The following is a 20,068-nucleotide window of genomic DNA, read 5'->3' as shown; positions in this document are numbered from 1 at the left end:
TTAAGCGCATTGGGCCAGTAATTAAAAGGTTGCTGGTTCAAATCCCCGAGCTGACTCGGTGAAAAAAATAAAAATCGGTCGATGGCCTTGAGCAAGGCACTTAACCCCTAAATTACTCAAATGTAAACATGAACGTTTGCGGTAAAAGTTAGAGAAAAAAAACTATACAAAATTAAGACAATTCTTTGTGCAAATCATACAGACTGTTCAAAAACCTCAACAGGCCAAAATATTATGGTCCGGCACAAATAATACTACTTAGATCTGATTCATGATAAAAGGGTCACTTTTATATAAAAGATGTTTCAGTAGACAAATGAAAGTGAAAGACAACTTGACAAAGCATGGCTGTGAAGACATCCTCCTCAGGTAGATACGAGTTTAAACTTCAAGACAGATCCTAAAATGGGGTCTTCTTGCGTTCGAGCCATCCTGTGAATGTTCTGTTAGTAAGACAGTCTGTACATTCACAGAGCTCAGTTTAACATTAAATCACACATTCTCTTTCAGGCCACAAACAGAACCGAAAACACAAAAAAGAAGGTTGCAACAGGGGGAGACATCCAAACTACGCACAAACACAAATAATTGCATAAACCCTGAGACAACATACAACAGGCATTTTCAACATACATTTAGTCAAATTGTGATTTTTGTATCTTCAGCCATGAGTCACATCCRTTGCAGTGTGTTTTAAGTTGAGAAAGAAGATACAAATTTAGTTGACCAAAATTGAGGGAAGTTCGAGTCCAAGTCTAAAAATAAACAGGAAGATTGTTCTATGCACAAAATCATACACTTCACTTCCCAAAATTAACTCCCTCCTAACTAACATGGGCAAGGCCTCCTCGAGTTWGTCACTAGTTCAACAAATGCCACCTGAGGAACACAGTCAATAACCCAGTGTTTGGAGGATCCCAGTGGACCAGACCCCATGTCCTTCTCTGTCAGAGCAGGAGAACCAATGTGGCAGCTCCTTTAGAGTGACATCACAATCAGTCCTCTCCTCGGCTGCAGTTATTCTGGAGTTGATAAGAGTCTCTGAAATGTAGAAKTAGAATCCATAGAACAGATTATGTTTGTATGCTCTGAACATAGTGTCAGTCAATCAGTCATAAACACACTATGAGCCCCAGGACTCAGAGGGATGTACAGTACTGCGTCCATTATCCTCTGTAGTGCATTCCTTAGGCTGCAGCACACCTCCCCAGTGGTCTGGTACAGCTCAGGCCAGTATCTCGATGGAAAGTTAACCAGCAGAGGAAACATCAGATGAGGTGGGCTGGGAGGGACAGGCCGCTCCTCTCCTCACCCGACCTTAGGCCCAGTTTAGCCACGCTACTGCTCTGCAGCTGGGGACATGTGATTCTCTTCTGACTGCAGGCCTGGAGGGCAGGGTTGACAACCCCTCACACCTCCACTGCATTCCACAGCCACCGAAGGGAGACAAGCCTGCATTCCAGACACCACTGCTGAGAGAGAAAGAAGATAAGCYTTAGGAATACCAAGAACTCTGAGTTGGTCCATGAGAATCATTCACATTTCTGTGACCACTTGCCACATGTCTAGCAACAGCTCATATACAGGAAGTGAGAATGCAGATACTTCAGTGTGGACCATTAAAACAGCTCATCAGTATAGTGTCTCATCATGCTCATCAACATACCATTATTCATGCTTTATGACAGAGAGAAATCCCCACAAATGTAGGATAGGAGTTGTTCCCATTACTTTTTTGTTGTATTAATGTAATATTATTGCAAATAAAAATACCTCATATGCCTTAACCCTAATTTTGGAATAAACCAATACACATCCAGGCTTATCATGATTCTAGACCGACACAAGTACTGCTTGTCAGCTCTGGAACCAGAAATCTGTTCAGCTGTAGATACATTGTGGTGATTCCTCTGGGTTCTGTAGCTGAAATCTCTTATCCCACTCTTTCTTTGTGGCCTCAGATATTTTAGAATCTAATTTCCTTCCCCTGCTGTTAAGATGGAACAGTTCATTTGAAGAAAAAAAAAAAGTTACATTCTGAATTGCATTTTGGGAAATAATGCTATTCGGTCTGCGGGAGCTGTTTGTTTCTTGTTGGTGTGTATAGGTGTGCCTAACAGACACCAAAGCATTGTGGGTTACAGCAGACAGAGACTGCCGGGGGTAGTTTATAGCAGAGCGGAAACCGTGGGTAAGCCCTCAATCTCAGAGCAGAGCGGAAACTGGGGTTGCCCTCAATGGCTCAGAGGCAAGAGCGGAAACCTGGTAGACCCTCCATCTGCAGAGCAGAGCGGAAACCTGGGTAGCCCCCAATCGCAGAGCGGAAACCTGGGTAGCCCCTCATCTCAGAGCAGAGCGGAAACCTGGGTAGCCCCTTCATCTCAGAGCAGAAGCGGAAACCTGGGTAGCCCCTCATCTCAGAGCAGAGCGGAAACCTGGGTAGCCCTCACTCAGAGCAGAGCGGAAACCTGGGTTAGCCCCCTCATCTCAGCACGCACGCACGCGCAAAACCTGGGTAGCCCTATCTTCAGAGCAGAGCGGAACGCTTGGGTAGCCCCTCATCTCAGGCAGAGGCTGGGTAGCCCCTCATCTCAGGGTGGCTGGGATAGCCCTCATCTCAGAGCAGAGGCTGGGATAATACAGCAGGAAGCCCAAGTCTCCTCTCAGTATCTGCTACCGAGGCTACACTCTCTCATCACAGCTACTGAGGCCTGTACCCATTTACCATGAACACTAGAGAGCGGCTGCTGCTCTCATACATATTACACAATACACGTAAAAACTGTTCTGTTTACGTTGACTAATATGCTGCTTATACCACTGCAGCGAGTGTTTGTGTGTCACTGTGCGGGTGTCCTGGCAGTCCCTGCAGCTGTTTTTAATTTAAAAAAATAAAAATCCACCAGGGCAGACGACGATACCCGCCCACCGGGGTATACGACGATACCCCCACCGGTAGACGCACGTATACCCGGCCCACCGGGTGTAGACGGATTACCGGACCCACCGGGTAGACGACGATACCCGGCCCACGGGTGAACGATACGCCACCGGGGTAGTACGACGATACCGGCCCCACCGGGGTAGACCCGAAACCCGCCACCGGGGTAGAAGACGAACCCGGCCCACAACCGGGGTACGACGAAACCGGCCCACGGGGTAGACGACGAAACCGCCCCCGGGGTAGACGAGAAACCGCCACCGGGTAAGGAACCGGCCCACAGGGTAGGTGAAACCCGGCACCACGGGGTAGAAGATACCCGGCCCACCGGGTAGATGATACCCAGCCACCGGGTAGATGATCCCAGCCCACCGGGTAAGATACCCACACCGGGTAGAAGACACCCAGCACCACCGGGGTAGTATGATACCCCACCACGGGGTAGATCGAAACCCAGCACCACGGGGTAGATGATCCCAGCCCACCGGGGTAGATGATACAGACCAAGGTAGATGATACCCAGCACCACCAGGAGTACTACCCCCTGCTGCCAGCCACCCTATCACTGTTTCACAAGTACGGCACCTTTAAATATAGTTGTTATCTTTCTATTTAAAGTCAGGTTTCACATTGAGCTGCGTTCACGTTGCAAAGCAACTAATCTCAACTCAGTCCCAATGAGGTGAACTCTACAACCTCAGAGATCAACGATCAGTCGTCACCACCTTCACTACCATCAGACAGGCTCAGACAACCCTGCCTCGTCTGTGTGCGTCTCAGCCTGTCTCGACTGGCTCTTCTTCATATTAGTAAAGGGTCAAACAGCCATAAACTCTCTTCTGTGTTACCTCAGTTGGCCTTTCACCTATTTCCTAACACCAGCCCATACCAGTGAGTCTGGTTATTCCACTACATACAGTAAAAGCCAGAGAGTCTGCACCCTTTTCTCTATATAGTGTACACTACTTTTGGCCTTGGCCTGAGTGTACACAAAATCAGGAGTTGACTAGTTCCAGTCCTGGGCGGAAGGATGTATTTTCACCAAAACCCTGCAGCCTCTACCAACCCGGAGTCAATACTGCTACCCCACAATGCACTGGACCATGGCCCATCATCYCTCTCTCTCTGATGAGTTGCCCAGTTCCTTGGTTTCTATGTTAAATCATTGTTAGCTACAAGGAAATCTCCAGAACAAGCACGTGTTTAATGATAAGAAATGCATCAAAGGCTACACACACCCAGTCATAAAATAAGTCATAAATCCAATGGACACCCGCTGCGTCAAACTGAAGTAATCAAGTGGCTAATTTCAGTTTCGCAAAGTGTCCCTTTCCCTTGAAAACATCTGCTCATTAGACCCCCCCCCCCAGCTCTGTCCGTGGGCTAACGGCCCAGCTCTGTCCGTGGGCTAACGGCCCAGCTCTGTCCGTGGGCTAACGGCCCAGCTCTGTCCCGTGGGCTGAACGCCAGCTGTCCGTAGGGCTAAAGCGCAGCTCTGTCCGTGGGCTATACCCCCCCGGCCCTCAGCTCGTGTCCGTGGGCTACACGGCCCGAGCTCTTGTCCGTGGGCTAACAGCCCAGCTCTGTCCGTGGGCTAACAGCCCAGCTCTGTCCGTGGGCTAACAGCCCAGCTCTGTCCGTGGGCTAACAGCCTAGCTCTGTCCGTGGGCTAACAGCCCAGCTCTGTCGTCTTACCATTAGTTGTGCCTGACAAATTCTAACATAAAACATTGTTCCTAGCAGACGCTGGATTGAGACTAACCGTGGGACAGAGAATACAGCAAACCAACACCCCCTTCAATGATGCATGCTTCTGAGGGATACATAGTGTAATAACTCAAGACTAATTGCCGGCTGCAAGCGTTTGAAGAAGCCCTACAGTGCTGCCGACTCATCTGTTTTAAAGTGATCAAATTATAGTCTGAAGATTAAGTCGGCCATTTTAAGCACATTCTCCCTTTGTATTCCGCACCGTGGAGAAAAGACCAATAAAAAAAAACTATTCGTTTTATGCAAATGAAGCTGCGCCAAGGGCCATAAACGTGACAGATTGATTACTCTGGAGACTCAAAACTGAGTGGGGGCACGTGCCCTGAGTTCACCCAGTCTCTCCCTCGCTCTCTCTCTCGGGGGGGGATGCTGAACACAGACGCCATTATAAAAAGGTTCATTCAGAGAGCGTTCCTGGTGGTCTTTAATAAAACAGTATTGAGCGGCGGCAGTGGGCCTCTCTCCTCCCACCATCCATCCATCCTCGGCCCCTTCTTTAAAAACAGCAGTCTGGGGAGACCCACTGAAGCCTGCCCACCGGCCTATGACCCTGTCCAGGTGTGCCCCATCACAGAGCCGCCCACCGCCTCAGGTTTCAGTTGGAACAGTTAAAATGGGCCTCTGTTTCTGGGATGTTTGTGAGAGGGGGGGCAGAGAAAGAAGAGGGGAGACAGGAAAAAGGAGGGAGAAAGGAGTGAGAGAACAAAACAGCCATTGCTAAGCCTGTTGGGTGTCCGAGGAGACCTCGTTGAACTTTGTGCTCAGATCTCCGGTTACATCTGCCTGTAGTCCTACACCAGCACAGTGTTGGGGCTAAGCTAGGATACCTCTCCCCCCACATATGTCAGCTAAGACCCAACTCCCTCAACTCATGATTAACTACTCTAAGGTGCTATACAAGCAAAAGGAAAACAGAAAAAATCCACAGGAAATAACGTCATTCCAGCAGAGTTCCTATTATTTTACTCTAAAATCGTTCAATTAACTCTGCAATGAGTGAAATTAACACTCAGTGGTGTAGAATAAGGATTGAGTGTGATTGTGTCATTCTTACTGTGTAGAATAAACACTCAAAACCACACCCATCATTATACTTCCCAGCATGCTCTATTGCAGTTGCAAAATGTGTTCCGTTTCAAAATCTGTTAAGCATRAATCTTATGCAACACAAAGATAAAATAACATTGGATTAGTTTAGAAAAATCTATCTGTTTACCTTATTTCACCTGTTACTGAAATGGTTGTTCCAGTTTAGATGGTTTAGGCAGTTTAATTTACTCATCTTCCTAACCCATCCTTCTGGGGTGAATCCAGGAGGGGTTTCTGTTGTTTTGGTTTTGAGTCTCTACCTATTCTTTTCCCTTTCATACAGTTTTTAGCTGTATCCATTTTGTTTCAATGTGTTAAAAACTGTTGCACTGGTATCTTGCCGTAATATTACTGGTGTAATTGTTTGCATGTTCCTGCTGCCATGTGTGAGAAATGGAGCTCACTCAACAATCTACACTTAGACCTCTGCTCTACAARAAAACAGATTGTTTCTTGTCTAGACTAGGAGTCTACGACAAACCATAATACGAGTGTTTTACAGTCACAAATATTTTTGTCCATCAACAGGGAGTGAATGGATTGTGGCCTGAACCTGTGGTCAGACCCATCTGGAGAGAAGACAACTGAAAACTAGCTGATCATTACACTAGAAGAAACCGCCAAGACAACTCAAATCAAATCTCCCCACCCCATCTCAACTCAAATCTCCCCACCCCATCCCAACTCAAATCTCCCCACCCCAACTCAAATCTCCCCAAATCCAATCATTACCAATGGAACTGAAAGCCACACCTTCATTCCTCTAGAATTAGAAGGAAAAGGGTGGTGTGTGTGTTTGTAGTATGAGTGGAAGACAGGGTGGTTTCATAGGCATATAAAACACAGTAATAATAATCATTTTCACTTGTATAATGCTTTTCATAACAGAAAATAAATCTCAAAGCGCATAAAAAGCTAAATAAATAAAACATTTAAAATTGAGATGGAACGTCTCCATCTGGCTTCGGATGAAAAGCTAGGAGTTGAGACAGTGGAAAGTGGAAAGGCCTTGTAGCTTCAGCGGAGGAAGCATCAATGGTACAGCCAGAGAGAAGCAGTGTGACAAATTGACCCAGAGCGCYTCTCTGGCGGTCAGTTCCTACATAGGACCCGCTCCTCTGTAGGTACCYGTCCTCCATTGCCGAACATGTAGCGGCCACCTGTGTGACGCCACGGCTGCTGAAAAGCGCACAAACAGCCACCACATTTTAGCCGTGGTTAAACGTTGACTTGTAACTTTTTTCGTGCTCAAACTCCTCTTTCTTTTTCTAACAGAAACAGGGTGGGCCTTTGGTGTTTCATCGATGTGTCATTCTGGTCATGCACGCCGCGACCAACGTAGTTAGCGAGCCAGCTAGCTGTAGCGAGCCAGCTAGCTGTAGCGAGCCAGCTAGCTGTAGCGAGCCAGCTAGCTGTAGCGAGCCAGCTAAGCCAGTAACTACTCCAGTATGTGTTGTCATTTCACAGGATTTGTTTTTGAACAGAAGCTGTGGAGAGCGGTAAGAAATGGCCCTTCTGTAGAAAAACAAAAAACGTATTCATCCATTTTTCTTTTGTTTTAAAAGCYTTAAATGACCTGGTATGATAGTGCATTGATCAGTTACACCMTTTAWAGACATAATTKTTTTGCCCAAAGTTGACCTTTAAGAACAGTCCCTGAGCCTCTTCTGCCATCTCTGGARGCAACATGCAGTATTTAAAAAATAAATTAAATCCTGACCGATGAAACCATAAAACCTAGGCTGCATTATTTGAATCCAAAACAGCCAGCTAGCTATAAGCCAAAATGTATGTACTTTACAACTGAGAGTCAAGTCTACGAGATGTAAGTGATCAATCCTCAGAGCAGTCAAACCTCAAATGTTTTTACTACAAATTTGTAGCGAACTCTCTAGCAGCCAACTGGAGTGTTGTCAACACGAGGGAGAGAAAAACCCATGGTTTTCTACCCTGGTTGACAGCCTTGGGAGAAACATATATTTTTAAGGCTCCTGGCTGCCAAGCAGTGCAAAATATAGCTCCTCTTCTCCGTTTCTCTCACTCGCCATCTACCCTCCACACTGCCTTTCCCTTACTACTCTCTTCTTTAGACTGCTGACATGGTTGAGATGCAGGCGTCTTGTGTGTGTGTGTATCAGTGGAGGCTGCGGAGGGGAGGACGGCACATAATGTCTGGAGCTGAGTAAATGGAATCGAACACATGGAAACCATGTGTTTGATACCATTACCACGAGCCCATTCTCCCCAATTAAAGTGCCACCGCGCGCGCGCACACACACACACACACGTGTTCAAAAGTTGAGTCACTTAGTAATGTCCTTGTTTTGAAAGAAAAGCTAATTTTTTGTCCATTAAAATAACATCAAATTGATCAAAAATATAGTGTAAACATTGTTAATGTTGTAAATGACTATTGTAGCTGGAAACGGCAGAATTTTTATGGAATATCTACATAGGCGTACAGAGGCCCCATTATCAGCAACCATCACTCCTGTGTGCCAATGGCACGTTGTGTTAGCTAATCCAAGTTRAGCATTTTAAAAGGCTAATTGATCATTAGAAAACCCTTCTGCTATTATGTTAGCACAGCTGAAAATTGTTGTGCTGATTAATGAAGCAATAAAACTGGCCTTCTTTAGACTAGTTGAGTATCTGGAGCATCAGCATTTGTGGGTTTTATTACAGGCTCAAAATGGCCAGAAACAAAGACCTTTCTTCTGAAACTCGTCAGTATATTCTTGTTCTGAGAAATGAAAACTATTCCGTGCCAGAAATTGCCAAGAAACTGAAGATCTCGTACAACGCGGTGTACTACTCCCTTCACAGAACAACGCAAACTGGCTCTAACCAGYATAGAAAGATTGGGAGGCCCCGGTGCACAACTGAGCAAGAGGACAAGTACATTAGAGTGTCTAGTTTGAGAAACAGATACCTCACAAGTCCTCAACTGGCAGCTTCATTAAATAGTACCTGCAAAACACCAGTCTCAAAGTCAACAGTGAAGAGGCGACTCCGGGATGCTGGRCTTCTAGGCYGAGTTGCAAAGAAAAAAAAACATCTCAGCCATATCAAAGATTAAGATGGGCAAAAACAACAGACAGCATCCCAGAGTCGCCTCTTCACCGTTGAGACAGGTGTTTTGCGAGTACTATTTAATGAAGCTGCCAGTTGAGGACATGTCATCCTACTGCCATCCTCCCAAGTCAAAACAGTAGTTACCTACAGCCATCTTTACCTCTGCACTGTTTTAAGAAYAAGTTGAGCTGTTCACTGCAGCGATAAAGCCAGCCAGCCACACAAACATCCTTCCTTCCCGCTCCCAAGTCGTCCACATGGTCCTCAAATCAGCCTGCCAATACCGCTAAACTGCATTTGCCTTTTAAAATCAGGATTGGAATGATTTTAGTAGCGTATTTTATACTGAAAATATAAAACACAACAAGCTAAAATTAACAATTTTACTGAGTTACAGTTCATATAAGGGAATCAGTCATTTTAAATAAATTCATTAGGCACTAATCTATGGATTTCACATGACTTGGAATACATATATGCATCTGTTGGTCACAGATACGTTTAATATATTTTTTTTTTTAAAGCAGGGGCGTGGATCAGAAAACCAGTCAGTATCTGGTGTGACCACCATTTACCTCATGCAYCGTGACATCTCTTTCCCATAGAGTTGATCAGGCTGTTGACTGTGGCCTGTGGAATGTTGTCCCACTCCTCTTCAAATGGCAGTGCGAAGTTCCTGGATATTGGCGGGAACTGGAACACGCAGTCATACACATCGATGCAGAGCATCCCAAACATGCTCATTGGTGACATGTCTGGTGAGTATGCAGGCCATGGAAGAACTGGGACATTTTCAGCTTCCAGGAATTGTGTACCAATTTTTGCGACATGAGGCCGTGCATTATCTTGCTGAAACATGAGGTGATGGATGAATGGCACAACAATGGGCCTCAGGATCTAGTCACGGTATCTCTGTGCATTCAAATTGCCATCGATAAAAGCTTATTTCTGCCCATACTGTAACCCCACTGCTACCATGGGGCARTCTGTTCACAACATTGACATCAGCAAACCGCCATACACACTGTCATCTGCCCGGCCCAGTTGAAACTGGGATTATTCCATGAAGAGCACACTTCTCTAGCATGCCAGTCGCCATCGAAGGTGAGCACTTGCACTGAATTAAAAAAAAAATATATATATATATATATTATTTTTTTTAAATAGGTTACGATGCCAAACTGCAGTCAGGTTAAGCCCCTGGTGAGGACAACGAGCACGCAAAAATTCTTCATCTGCTGTCTGGTCTCTAACGATCCCGTCCCGTTGGAATACTGCCAAATTCTCTAAAATGACGTTGGAGGTGGCTTATGGTAGAGAAATTAACAAAATTATCTGGCAACAGCTCTGGTGGACATTCCTGCAGTCAGCATGCCAATTGCATGCGCCAAAAACTTGCAACATCTGTGGCATTGTGTTGTGAGACACAACTGCACATTTTTAGAGTGTCKTTTTATTGTCCCCAGCACAAGATGCACCTGTGTAATGATCATGCTGTTTAATCAGCTTCTTGATATGCCACACCTGTCAGGTGGATGGATGATCTTGGGCAAAGGAGAAATGCTCACAAYCAGGGATGTAAACAAATTAGTGCACCAGATTTGAGAGAAAAGCTTTTTGTGCGTACGGAACATTTCTGGTATCTTTTATTTCAATTTGTGAAATATGCGACCAACACTTTACATGTTGCATTTATGTTTCTGTTCAGTGTAAATTGTGGTTGCGACTGCCATAACAAATTGACGCCCCTGTTGCCACATCCTAGGACCTAGAGGATACACCCTGAGGCCTGGGACCAGCTCACAGATATTGCACACTCCTCACCAAGGAACTGCAGTGTATTGCAAGCACAGGCCTGAACTCTGTCTTGCTCCTGTGCTGAAAGTGATTGAGGGCTAGAGCGACGTGGAGCGGCTCTGTGTGTCTGTAATTACTGCCAGGCTGACATTCCTATTTCCTACTGCTCCATAAACTACTGACTTCTCCATGTTTATCATCCAACACCCAGCCAGAGACCCAGCCAGAGGCCCCGATTAGATAATGTTGTAGTCATCGGCAACCATGACAACCATGACAACAGAGGACTGAAACTGTGTCGGTCCCTTCTGATGTCCACCTGTGCTTGGGGTCACTGATACTGGACTGACAAGGGAGGACAAATGACTGATCTCGCCCGACCGAAAGTGTTGTAAAGTCCTCGAGCACCTGGAAAGCTATATAAATCCAGTCAAATATTTGTATTAAGGCCATAGTGTAGTAAGGGGGAACAACTATGAAGGAGAGTGATGCTTTAATATCGACTGAGACCAGAGTGGAACAACGTGACGTAACCTCTTCCTACACGCCTACGCACTGTCCTCCACATTTATAGGATTTGGGTCGATTTAGAGGGGGATGTGTTAACAAATTTTTTCTTTTCTTTCTTTCATTCGTTTGTTTCCATTGCTGAAGTTCGATTTGAAAACACATGGATTTGTTTAGTCTGCGATTAATCTCTTTAATAGCTCTGCAGAGACAAKCCGCCTCCTCATTTGCATGTTTCTTTAAAAAGATATGTCCTTGCCTGTGCCACCCTCTTAATATGGTTTATCAATTAATCTCCCCGACGACTTTGAGACACTGCGATTTCCATTCTTATTGTTTTCAAGAGTTTAACCTGGGTCTGTGTGACCTGTTATGTTTTCTACTCACCAATGATCCTAACAGCCACTTCTTCCTGTTGCCCCGTCACTACGCTGAGAGGTACTTCCAGGTGCTGACGAAAGCTGTGGGGATCAGCGAGTAGGGCACGCTGGTCACGCTATCCCACGAGTCTGTAGAGGGGTCGTAACAGTCCAGGGTCTTGCACCTCTGAGCCCCGAAGTACCCCCCCACCACGTACAGCCGATTGCCCGACGCCACCGCGTGACAGCTGATCCTCTTGGCCATCACATCCCCGAACTTGGACCATTGGAACGTCTCACTGTTGAAGCGGTAGGCCGAGCTGGCCGAGAACTCCGTGTCTCCACCGATCACTACGACGTGGTTGCCTACGACAGCCGCCGCCGTGTAGCGCCAGAGCTGAGGGCAGGAAGCGGGCACCGTCCACCTGTTCTGGACCGGGTCGAAGCACTGCACCTTGGGAAACTTATCTCGGTTGACGCTGGTGCCCCCGAAGACAAACAGCTTGTTCTTGGCCCCCACCACCGCAGCATTGCTAACCCCCTCTCTGAGAGGAGCTACAAGGATCCACTTGTTGGTCTGTGGGTCATACTGCTCCACCTGTTTCAGAGAGACTGACGGAGAGGCTGGGAAGGAGCCGGCCAGAGAGGTGTGTCCACCTACAACGTACAGGATGTGATCAAGCTCAGCTGTCCCGTGTCCGAACCTGGCCACCAGCATAGGCGCGGCTTTAGACCACTCATCATGCAGGGTATCGTAGACCCACATATCTTTGGAGGCCCCGTTCTCAGAGCCCCTCCCCCCAGTCACGTAGACCTTGCAGCCAATGGCGCAGGCGCTGCACTCCTTACGAGGGCTGGGGATGTCAGTTTTCGGGGTGATCTCCTTGGTCTTGTTGTCGATCATGTACACCTTGTCACACATGAAGGTCTGACCACCCAGGAGAAGCAGGGCCTGGCTGACCTTCCTGGGCCTGGCGCAGAACCCTGTCACAATGCCATCGTTCTGGAGGATCCTCATCTTACATCGCACTGCATCCTCCACGATCTCCCGGCCCACTTTGTGTCCCATCACCAGCTCCTCAGAGGCCACGTTCTTCAGCAGGTATGTCTCGGGCAGCAGGGCCAGGCGCACACAGCGCAGCAGCTCCGGCAGGTCACCCAGCCTCCTCTCTATGTCCGCCTTTACCCAGTCTATCACAGCCTCGTACACCAGGCTCTCATCCTCCACCTCCAGTTCCTCGCTGAACACAAGCTCCTGAACCTTGTCTTTAGGGAGACTAAGGAAGTCCTCCGTCTTGTTGAGGGTGGCGAAGTTGGCCAGGCACATCCTCCAGGAGAGCTCGTAGAGCCGCTGGCACTGGCGGGCATCTGACAGCAGCATCATGCCCAGGCAGTTGGACGGTGCCAGGTTTTTCTCTAGGAACTCAGAGCAGGCGTCTCGGATGTCGTGAAACTGGAGCATGTCCCCGGCCTCCAGAAGGGACTCTGCGTTCTCCTCGTTGATGATGACGCGGGCCGAGTAGGCATAGTCTAACAGTAACTCCAGCACCTCTGGGTGCAGCGTGTCGCGGAAGTTGACCTCGGCATCGCGGCTCTCCCTCAGGCCTCCGCTAAACATGGCCTCAAAGTAGCGGCTGCAGGAGGCCAGCACTGCACGGTGGCAAGGGAAGACACGGTTCCCGGCCCTCAGGACCACGTCAGTGAAGACTCTTCGCTTACGGAGCAGGTTGAGCTGGGTCAGGAGGCTGTCCGCATGAGACGTCTTGTGGAATAGCTGGATGTTCATGGAGCCAGAGCTAGAGCGGGACTTCCTGTTTTCATGGTTGCTCACAGACATCTTGGACCTGGAGGGCAAACAAACTAAATGTTATTAAATATATCTACATATATTGTTCTAAAATGTCATTATGAAGTATCAATTTCTTTAGCTTTACAGGCTTGACATGGTCTTGGATATCAAAATATGTTCCGCTCCCTTTAGACTTATTAGGGACATTTAACATTACTAAAATATGTCTAGTGAGCCCTATCGCTCTTCAACATCAGATTTGCAACTTCTGTTTACACTAGCCTTGGGATGTGGTGTGGCCAAAGCCACATTCCTGTTTCATGTGTGAGTAGTTTTGGGGTGGGGGTGCTGTAAAATGAGGGGGGGGGGGCTGGACAAATCTTTTTGCCCATGCTGGAGCTGCAGACTGGTATATCCACTAATACAGGACTATTAAAGCCCAGTGCACTACTTTTGAGATTTTTTTATACCCCCCCTAAAAAACATAATATTTTATGATTTATTGATGCAGCCCCTACTTCCTGCAGCTATGGCATACCTTAAATACCGTAGTATATAGACAAACAAAATAAGGATCGAAATTCAAACTATACAGGAGCTCCTCATCTAAACCATGTTGCACATAGTGCTGCACACTTGATTAATGCAATGATTGACAAATGTGCGGATATTTTAAAGAGCCTTTCATTTTCTATTTGGCTAACAGAGCAAAAATGCTGTCCACCGGTATTAAAGGAAATTCTTGCAAGGACAGCTGTTGTTTTTAATGGAGTGGCTACAGATAAGGAGTTTCTGTATTCCAATTTGCCCAGACTGAAAAATACAGATGTTTTATTTTTACGCCTGCTGCTTGGGGGGGGGGGGGGGGGGCGATCTGTACTTTACTATTTATATTTTGAACAACTTTTACTCCACTACATTCCTAAATAAAATTATTTACTTTTTACTCCTAACATTTTCTCTGACATCCAAAAGTACTTGTTACATTTTGAATGCTTAGCAGAACAGAAAAATTGTCCAATTCACACACACTTATCAAGAGAACATGCCTGGTCATCCCTACTGCCTCTAATCTGGCAGACTCACTAAACACAAATGCTTGGTTTGTACATGTTGGAGTGTGCCCCTGGCTATCTGTACATTTCAAACACAAGAAAAAGTGTGCAGRCTGGTTTGTTAAACATAAGGAATTTGAAATTATTTATACTTTTGATACTTAAATATATTTTAGCAATTACATTTACTGTTGATACTTAATTAGATTTAAAACCAAATACTTTTACTCAAGTCGTTTTTTTACTGGGTGACTTTCACTTTAGTCCTTTTTATGAAGGTATCTTTACTTTTACTCAAGTATGACAATTGGGTACTRTTTCCACCACTGCTGATATGCTGAGCGCTCCGCTTCCGCCTCCTTGATCGCCTTTGTCTGGTCACTGGTGAAGACTACAAACTTCATGTTTTACACAAAACTGTTCTTACTATTGCATCACCTCACTAGGCTTTTAATAAGCACAATGTCATGTTCTTTATTTTTTTCAGGAGGGGAGTAGGCTAAATGCAGCTATTTACATTATCAACATATTCGTACAAACTTTGTCGTCAGTATTCCAAACATAAACACGATACAAAAACAGTCAATCTAGCGATTTCGTGTTCTTAGATGCGGAGTTTACATGCAGCTATTTACTCTCGCCGCTATATCAGCATATGGCGTAACTATGGTACCGAGCGATGCATAACGAATGCGCCCATTTTCAGACTATGTTTTACCCGTCTGGATACAGATATACGTTCCGCTGCATGACAGACACGCAGTCTAATTGGCGATTGTACACGACTTTTTCCATCATCATTGCAAACATTGGATAAGATGCGCAGTAGGCAGACAAGTCGTGTTTTCTTCTTCTTCCAGGAACTACGATATGGCAGCAKCTATAAAAAGATTAGCCCGCATCACACAAAACGTGTCCAAACTATAGGGGGACTGGGCTGTGCAACTACAATATCAGTTAAAACAGACAGAGAATGTTATAGCCTTCATAATATACATGTTTTGGATTGTTCGTTCAAATCGCCAAATGTTATATTTCTGCACAGCTTAAATAAAATACGAGGCAGAGACATAAGCTACATCATCGTGGTTAAAAAGAGGGTTCGTAAAGAGACAAACGTGAAGGGGGGGGGGAGCAGCAGCTACGAATGCGTAAAATAACGTGTGCAGAACGTGATCCGGATCCGTAGTTTTAACAAAGAGGTTTCTGGACGGGCGGGGCGAAAGCGTATCTGTAGCCATGGCCTTGTCTTTGCACTGTAACACTCAGAGGGGGTATGTGGTATAGATGTGGTAGATCTCTCTTTAACAGATATTTTAAAGATGCACTAGTGAGATATCTCTCGGCAATTTCCTGGTTCCTAAAATTCTAAGTATYCCTAATTTCAGTTTGTTACAAAACAATAAAGTATAGTTTAGATAATCATTGTACCATCTAAAACTATATATTTTTTMGAAACGTAACTTAAGTATAGAAATAGCCCACATAGAACAGATCTGCTTCTTAGACTTGCTATCAATGAGAATGACAGATCTATAACACACATGTACATCTATGTGAATTTGGTCAGGTTGCCCAAAAGTGTATTATTGGACCTAGTTTGTGTTGTCAAAGTAGTGTAAAGAAGCCCTTACCCTGCCAGCATAGATGTTAAAGCAAACATTGAAATGTAACCCTGACACTCCCATTCTGAATAAATACAAGCCTTGCCACTAAATGTCATTAGTCTATAAAGCCATTATCTCTTATCAGTAGGATGGATCCGGAAATGAACTTTGGACTTGGAAGATGAAAGGACACATGATAAGGTTTGTGTTTACACACMGGCAACAAGGGAATCAAAAATCATCTGTCAAAATCTACCAGTAATCAATTAATTACTGACAAATGAATAAAAATAGAATTTAATCCTCATTAAATACCTAGTTATATTACATATAACCAGGTGAGGTGAATAAGTATGCTACCTGGGTGTGGACATCCCTTTCCTGGCTTTTATCAGCATTTTACGCCTATGAATCACGATGCCAACCTCCCYTGACTGTTCCCTCCGTAGCTAGCTCATTTTAGACGGTGCCATAGGCAACGCATTCAACTCCCTGTGTAAAACKGAACATCACCTTCAGGCTATAAATTGTCCAAATTGTGCAACACTAAAAGCAAATTAGGTAACTTATTTTTTTTTAAGACTTATTCATAATATTGTTTGATAGCCAAAATGCAATTCAGAATCATTGAATTTTTTCAACAAATTATATACAATTAAATTTTAGTTATTTCAGAAAACATTTAAAAATGCCTGACGAGCAGAGGGAACTGTTTAATAKATTGAAGTATTCACATTTCATGAGGCTTATTTATGTCCCAAAAACAACTGCAAATCAATACATTAATAGAATAAGGGCCAATAATAAAAGGGATAAGAAACATACAAACATTGTGTTTAACCAAACTTCTGAAGCGCAAGGACTCCAACACGACACAGAGTGAAATCCCATTCGTTTTGTGCAGTCTTTTGTGCATACTTATTAGTAGCCGCCAAAGATCTGGACAGTCTTTAAATGTAAACCATGTCCAGCATGCGCTCAGTTTCTTCCGAACTTAGATCAGCCTGGCAAACATACACGGCTACTATTGCAAGCTCCGGATCAACGGATCGGATGTTACAAGCAGCTAGTTATATTTCGGAAGTACAAGAAGTYTCAAACAAGCACGTATCTCTGTGATCGAAACAAATCCTTACCTAAATCGTCTTGGAGCAAAGCAGCAATATCCGACCAAGACACAATGCAATGGGCACCCAACTTCTTCGTGAGTTTAATGTATTAGTTCACGAWATAGCTTTCTAAGTAACGAAGTTCAGACGATGTTTCTCCTAGATAGCTGGAACACTGCTAACCCATCTGTTATATTTCTCTGTGTTTTTAATACACAATAAATGTAAGCGTTTGCAAAGTTGTTCACAGTGCGTCTGCGTTGTAGACAATATCCACAGCTGTAACGAAGCACAAGTTACAGCTCCATACGCTCCTCCTACTCATGTCTATGCATGCTCTCGTCCAATCACAGCAGAGAAGAAAGTTTGAGATTTTCCCCCCTGAACAATTGAATAATAGATTAATATTCAGCTATTTTTTAATTGTATCTTTTTTATTTAACCTTTTATGTAACTAGGCAATTACATATCCATTTTGTGACAGATATTGATAGAAAACATTACCAATACTTAGTCAAGCTGTTTTATCATTGTTTATTCAATATATATGATTTCTTTAATGAAACCGTTTTATAAGGGTTTGCTATACACTTCGATCACCAATATGCTTGCATGTCTACAGACAAAAGAGGTCTATTGTACTACTACTGACTTACATGTACAGTACACATTGTAATGTAAGCTTGGTCAAAGTCCAATAATACAGACTATGGCTCATTGTTTTTTGGAAATTCTTGTAATTTTCTGAAGGATTTAGTATGGTAATCAGGGATGTAGATTAGGGGAATTATAAYTTATTACCGTTCCAATTAGCACACATTTTTGTTATAACACTGAATGGATTTATGCTCAGAGAGTAATCTCTGGAGTTGTACATTAATGCCGAACTCAAAATTCCCCAATAGTATGCCATACCAACAAAACAAATGTGAACACATAGAGAGAGAAACCCAGATAGAGGCAGCCTCTATCAATCACATTTATTTTATTAAGACCTTTTTACATCAGCAATTGTCACAAAGTGCTTTACAGATACCAAACATAAAAGAGCAAGCAATGCAGAGGCAGAAGCACAGTGGCTCGGATAGAGGTGTTACTGTCATCCAATGTGAAGGGTGTTTGTGACGAGGCGGAGAACCCCCCCCCACACCACACACAACACATCACACATGTTCTGATTGCATGGACTAAAGCCACGGGGGGGGGGGGGGGGGGGGGTGTCGTCTAAAGTGCAGAACATAAATTTACCCTAGATGAGTTCATTAATGTAGTCTGCTTATTGGCAAATCTCTTACTGGCATGCTTGTGTTGAAAGCATTCAATAGAGTGGTATATCTATCAAGCTTTAAGGCTGACAGGTAGCCTGGTGGTAGAAGAGGTAGCCTAGTGGTTAGAGCAGGTACCTGGTGTTAGAGCAGAGGTATGGCTAGTGGGTTAGAGCCAGTAGCCTGTGGTAGAGCAGTAGCCTAGAGGTTAGAGAGGTAGCTGGTGGTTCGAGCAGGTAGCCTAGTGGTTCGAGCAGGTTAGCCTAGTGGTTTAGAGGCAGGTAGCGCTAGTGGGTTAGAGCAGGTAGCCCTAGTGGTTAGAGCCAGGTACGCCTAGAGGTTAGAGCCATAGCCCTAAGGATTAGAGCAGGTAGCTTAGTGGGTTAAGGCAGGTAGCCTAGTGGTTAGAGGCAGGTAGCCTGTTGGTTAGAGCAGGTAGCTAGTGGTTAGAGCAGGTAGCTAGTGGTTAGAGCAGGTAGCCTAGTGTTAGAGCCAGGTAGCCTAGGAGGTTAGAGGAGTAGCCTAGAGGTTAGAGAGGTAGCTTGTCGGTTAGACAGGTAGCTAGTGGTTAGTAGCAGGTAGCCTGGTGGTTAGAGCGTTGGGCAGGTAGCTGGTGGTTGAGCGTTTTGGGGCAGGTTAGCTGGTGGTTTAGAGCGTTGGGCAGGTAGCCTAGTGCGTTAAGCGATGGCCCGGTAGCCTGGTGGTTAGAGCGTTGGGCAGGTGCCTGGTGGTTTAGACGCCGTTGGGCAGGTAGCCTGGTGGTTAGAGCGTTGGGCTGGTAGCCTGGTGGTTAAGCGAATGGGCAGGTAGCTGGTGATTTTAGAGCGATGGGCAGGTAGTCTCTGGTGGTTAGAGGGATGGGCTACTGCCATCGCTCTAACCACCAGGCTACTGCCCCGCTCTAACCACCAGGCACTGCCCATCGCTCTAACCACAGGCTACCTGCTCCACGGCTCTAACCACCAGGGCTACCTGGCCATTCGCTCTCTAACCACCAGGCACCTGCCAAACCGCTCTAACCACCGGCTACCTGCCGATCGCTCTAACCACCAGGCTACCAGCCCCAACCGTCTAACCACCAGGCTAACCTGCCCATCGCTCTAACCACCAGGGCTACGCGCCAACGCTCTAAACACCAGGCCTACCTGCCCAGTAACACTAGCTACGCACGTACACCACCAGGCTACCTGCCCACGCCTCTAACGCACCAGGCTACCTGCCAGCGCTCTAAACCACGCAGGCTACCTGCTCTACACTAGGCTAGAGCGATGGCAGATAGCTGGTGAGGTAGAGCGATGGGCCAGGTGCCTAGTGGTTAGAGCAGGTAGCCTAGGTGATTAGAGTGTTGCAGGTAGCCTAGTGGTTAGAGCGTTGGGCTGGTAGCCTGGTGGTTAGAGCGTTGGGGGGCAGGTAGCCTGGTGGGTTTAGAGCGTTGGCAGGTACCTGGTGGGTTTAGAGGATGGGCAGGTAGCCGGTGGTTAGAGCGTTGGCAGGTAGCCTAGTGGTTTAGACGTTGGGCAGGTAGCCTAGTTGGTTAGAGCGATGGGCAGGAACAGGAATTTGTTCTTAACTGACTTGCCTAGTTAAATGTGTACAAATATTATATTTTTAAGATAACTGAAAACAAGGGTTTGAAAATGTTACCCCCGCGCTTACACGAGGGATGTTATGAGCGGCATTTACATAAACAACCTTTAGAGATTCT

General features: G+C 45.6%; 1 protein-coding gene across 2 annotated transcripts; it reads right to left on the bottom strand.

The window, feature by feature from the left end:
• Positions 1–268: 268 nt before the first annotated feature.
• enc3 (ectodermal-neural cortex 3) lies at positions 269–17,370 on the bottom strand. 2 transcript variants are annotated; one of them, XM_024004203.2, is made up of 3 exons: positions 17,126–17,370; positions 11,567–13,382; positions 269–1,472 (listed from the first exon to the last, which is right to left on the bottom strand). In XM_024004203.2, the coding sequence occupies exon 2, from the start codon at positions 13,373–13,375 to the stop codon at positions 11,606–11,608; it is 1,770 nt and encodes a 589-aa protein (XP_023859971.1). In that variant the 5' UTR covers positions 13,376–13,382; positions 17,126–17,370; the 3' UTR covers positions 269–1,472; positions 11,567–11,605. The 2 variants fall into 2 exon arrangements, with proteins under 2 accessions (XP_023859971.1, XP_070303792.1); XM_070447691.1 differs by having other exon boundaries at positions 269–1,469.
• Between the last annotated feature and the right edge of the window lie 2,698 nt (positions 17,371–20,068).

Source organism: Salvelinus sp. IW2-2015, linkage group LG16 (assembly GCF_002910315.2).
Source record: "Salvelinus sp. IW2-2015 linkage group LG16, ASM291031v2, whole genome shotgun sequence".
NCBI lineage: Eukaryota > Metazoa > Chordata > Actinopteri > Salmoniformes > Salmonidae > Salvelinus > Salvelinus sp. IW2-2015.
The sequence above is the reverse complement of the archived record's forward strand: the minus strand, read 5'-3'. Positions and strand labels throughout refer to the sequence as shown.